This window comes from Octopus bimaculoides, chromosome 14 (genome assembly GCF_001194135.2).
Source record: "Octopus bimaculoides isolate UCB-OBI-ISO-001 chromosome 14, ASM119413v2, whole genome shotgun sequence".
Classification (NCBI taxonomy): Eukaryota; Metazoa; Mollusca; class Cephalopoda; order Octopoda; family Octopodidae; genus Octopus; species Octopus bimaculoides.
In genome coordinates this window covers 13,574,746-13,577,366 of record NC_068994.1, presented here as the reverse complement: position 1 = coordinate 13,577,366, position 2,621 = coordinate 13,574,746, and the positions used below count along the sequence as shown (strand labels likewise).

The 2,621-nt window shown below is 41.4% G+C and overlaps 1 protein-coding gene across 1 annotated transcript in view; it reads right to left on the bottom strand.

Moving 5' to 3' along the window:
* Window positions 1–2,614, bottom strand: part of LOC106871913 (uncharacterized) — a 172,854-nt gene extending 170,240 nt beyond the window's left edge. The window contains exon 1 of the mRNA XM_052972683.1: window positions 1,161–2,614. Within this exon, the coding sequence (XP_052828643.1) occupies window positions 1,161–1,975 (815 nt within the window). The 5' untranslated portion in view covers window positions 1,976–2,614. The remainder of the gene's footprint in view (window positions 1–1,160) is intronic.
* Window positions 2,615–2,621: the final 7 nt, after the last annotated feature.

Below are 2,621 nucleotides of genomic sequence, written 5' to 3'. Positions count from 1 at the left end.
TATATATATGCATACATACATTACATTCATTAATACCTATATATAAACCTAGCAAAGCCGTGTTGTTAATAAGTTCAGTTTACAGGCATGTTACTCTTGGTTCGATCCCACAACACGTTGAAACTTATTTTTCTACTTTAATATCGGGTTTAGGTATGGTGCGCAGAAACTGTACAGAAACCTGTCACAGATGTGTATCTGTGAGTATCTTCCTGTATTTATGCTTACCAATAGAAACCTGCATAATTTACCTGCTTCTGTCAAAAACGCTGATTTAGCATTTCGGTATATAGATATCGATGAAAAATGAGCAGTGGTGGTGGTGGTGGTGGTGGTGATAGGGAGGTCGATATGTATGTCCCTAGTGCAATGCTTGATACCAAAACCTGCCTCTAGCTCACAGGTCCTGGAGGCTGGAGGACATTCGTCGATTTCAAACCGTTTAGGGTGTGGGACAACCACCTTCCTGGACGGGGCGACAGTTCACCGGAGGGTTAATTCACAAATAACACCGATGATTAAATTAAATTTCAGTCGAGTATACTTGGTGCTTGCTCAAGGACACGACATGCCACCCCGACATGAGAATCGAAATCTACGTCCTAACGTTCGTTAGTCCAGCACTTCTAACCATCAGGCCACGCACCCCAATACGAAACAAGTGAACATTTAAAAGGAATAATAATAATAATAATAATAATAATAATAATAATAATAAAAATAATAATAATAATAATGATGATAATAATAATGCTTTCTACTGTAGGCACAAGGCCTGAAATTTTGCGGGAGGGAGTAAGTTGATCACATCGATCCCAGTACTTGACTGGTACTTTATTTATCGATCCCGAAGGGAGGAAAGGCAAAGTCGACCTCGGCGGAATTCTAAATAACTATGTCGCGCACATATGGTTGTGTATGATGTATGTGTATGATGTATATGTATGATGTATGAGCTTGATGTACCCTTATCAGACGGGTAGTCATGATGGGTCTATTTGGGTTTCGTATATTTGTACTTCAGTCTCACTTTGATGGCATGCGCTGCTCTCTCAATAATAATAATAATAATAATAATAATAACAACAACAACAACAACGACAATAATAATAATAATAATAATAATAATAATAATAATAATAATAATAATATGTACTTACAATCTCTTTGTGTCCTTGGGTATATCACTCGGTACATATTGCAGATTCCGAAAGCTACAGTCCACAGTGGTTCCAATACATGAACAACTGGTCGGACAATTGCGGCCCGTGCTGAAACCGTTGTACATTCTCATGGCCAGTCCGTAGCGGGCATCGACCTGTGGTAAAGCCAAGGTTAACGTGAACACTAGTAAAAAGCGCAGTGCCGACGGGTGACAAACAAAGTGGCGACCACCGGAGGAAGTTGGGCCAGAGAGCGAGGAGGCCCCAGAGAACGAAGGTTTAATTCCAGTCATCGACGACATCATTGCATTGTTGTTGTTGTTGTTGTTGTTGTTGTTGTTTTTCGTAGTAACTAGTTGATCCCGTGTCGATAATATTGATGTTGATAGTGGTGGTGGTTGTAGTGCTGACGATGACGATGACAACGACGACGACGACGACGACGACGATGAAGCTGGTGATGGTAATGATGGCGGCGGTGACGGTGGTGATAACGGTAATGAAGATGACGGCGTTGGCGATGACGACGACGACGACAACGCGTGTGAAGGGATGGGTACGGTGACTGAAGTTGAAATGAGGGGCGATATGACGGAAGCAGACAAAGGAGTAGCAATAGTAGTAACAGTAGTATTATCCGTTGCAGTTGTAGTAATATTATTATTAGTATTAGTAGTAGTAGTAGTAGTAGTAGTAGTAGTAGTTGTAGTAGTAGTAGTAGTAGTACCACGTGAAGAGGGCATAAAACACGAAGTTGTTTTTTCAGGTGTTTTACTAGTTATTGTCATCCTAACCATCGTCGCATTCGTCATCGTTGTTGTCGGTGTGACCGATGTTGTTGTAGTTGTTGTTGCTTTTGCGATTGCCAATATTGGAATTGTCGATGGGTTTTAAGGTGTAGCAATTGTTATTGTTGTTGTTGTTGCTGTTGTTGTTGCGGTGGTTGCTGTTATTAGTGGCGATGTTAGTGTTGTAGTTTGTTGGTGGAGTTAGCGATGCTGGGGGATTTTTTGTGTGTGTGTGTGTGTGTGTGAATTTTTCGGTGTTGTTATTGTTTGTTAGCGTTGTTGTAGATGGTATTGTAAAATGTGTAACTGTTGCTGCTGCAGTTGCTGTTGTTGTTGCTGTGTTGTTATTATTATTGTTGTTGTTGTTGTTGTTGTTGTTGCTGTGTGTTTCAGGAGCTGGTCGATCATCTGTCGGCTCCGAAGGTGAAAAAACTACTGACAACACACACAAATGTTTTGACAGGAGAAAGCGGAGCTGAAGCGAGAAGCACTCCTCCCTCCTGCCTTGTCTTACTCCTTCTTCTTCTTCTTCTTCTTCGTCTTCGTCTTCTTCGTCTTCTTCTTCTTCTTCTTGTTGCTCTGTTGTCCGCGACGCTGACTAATAATACCCACACACACACAACACACACACACACAACACACTGCTCAAACCCAGAACGAGGATTTGGGA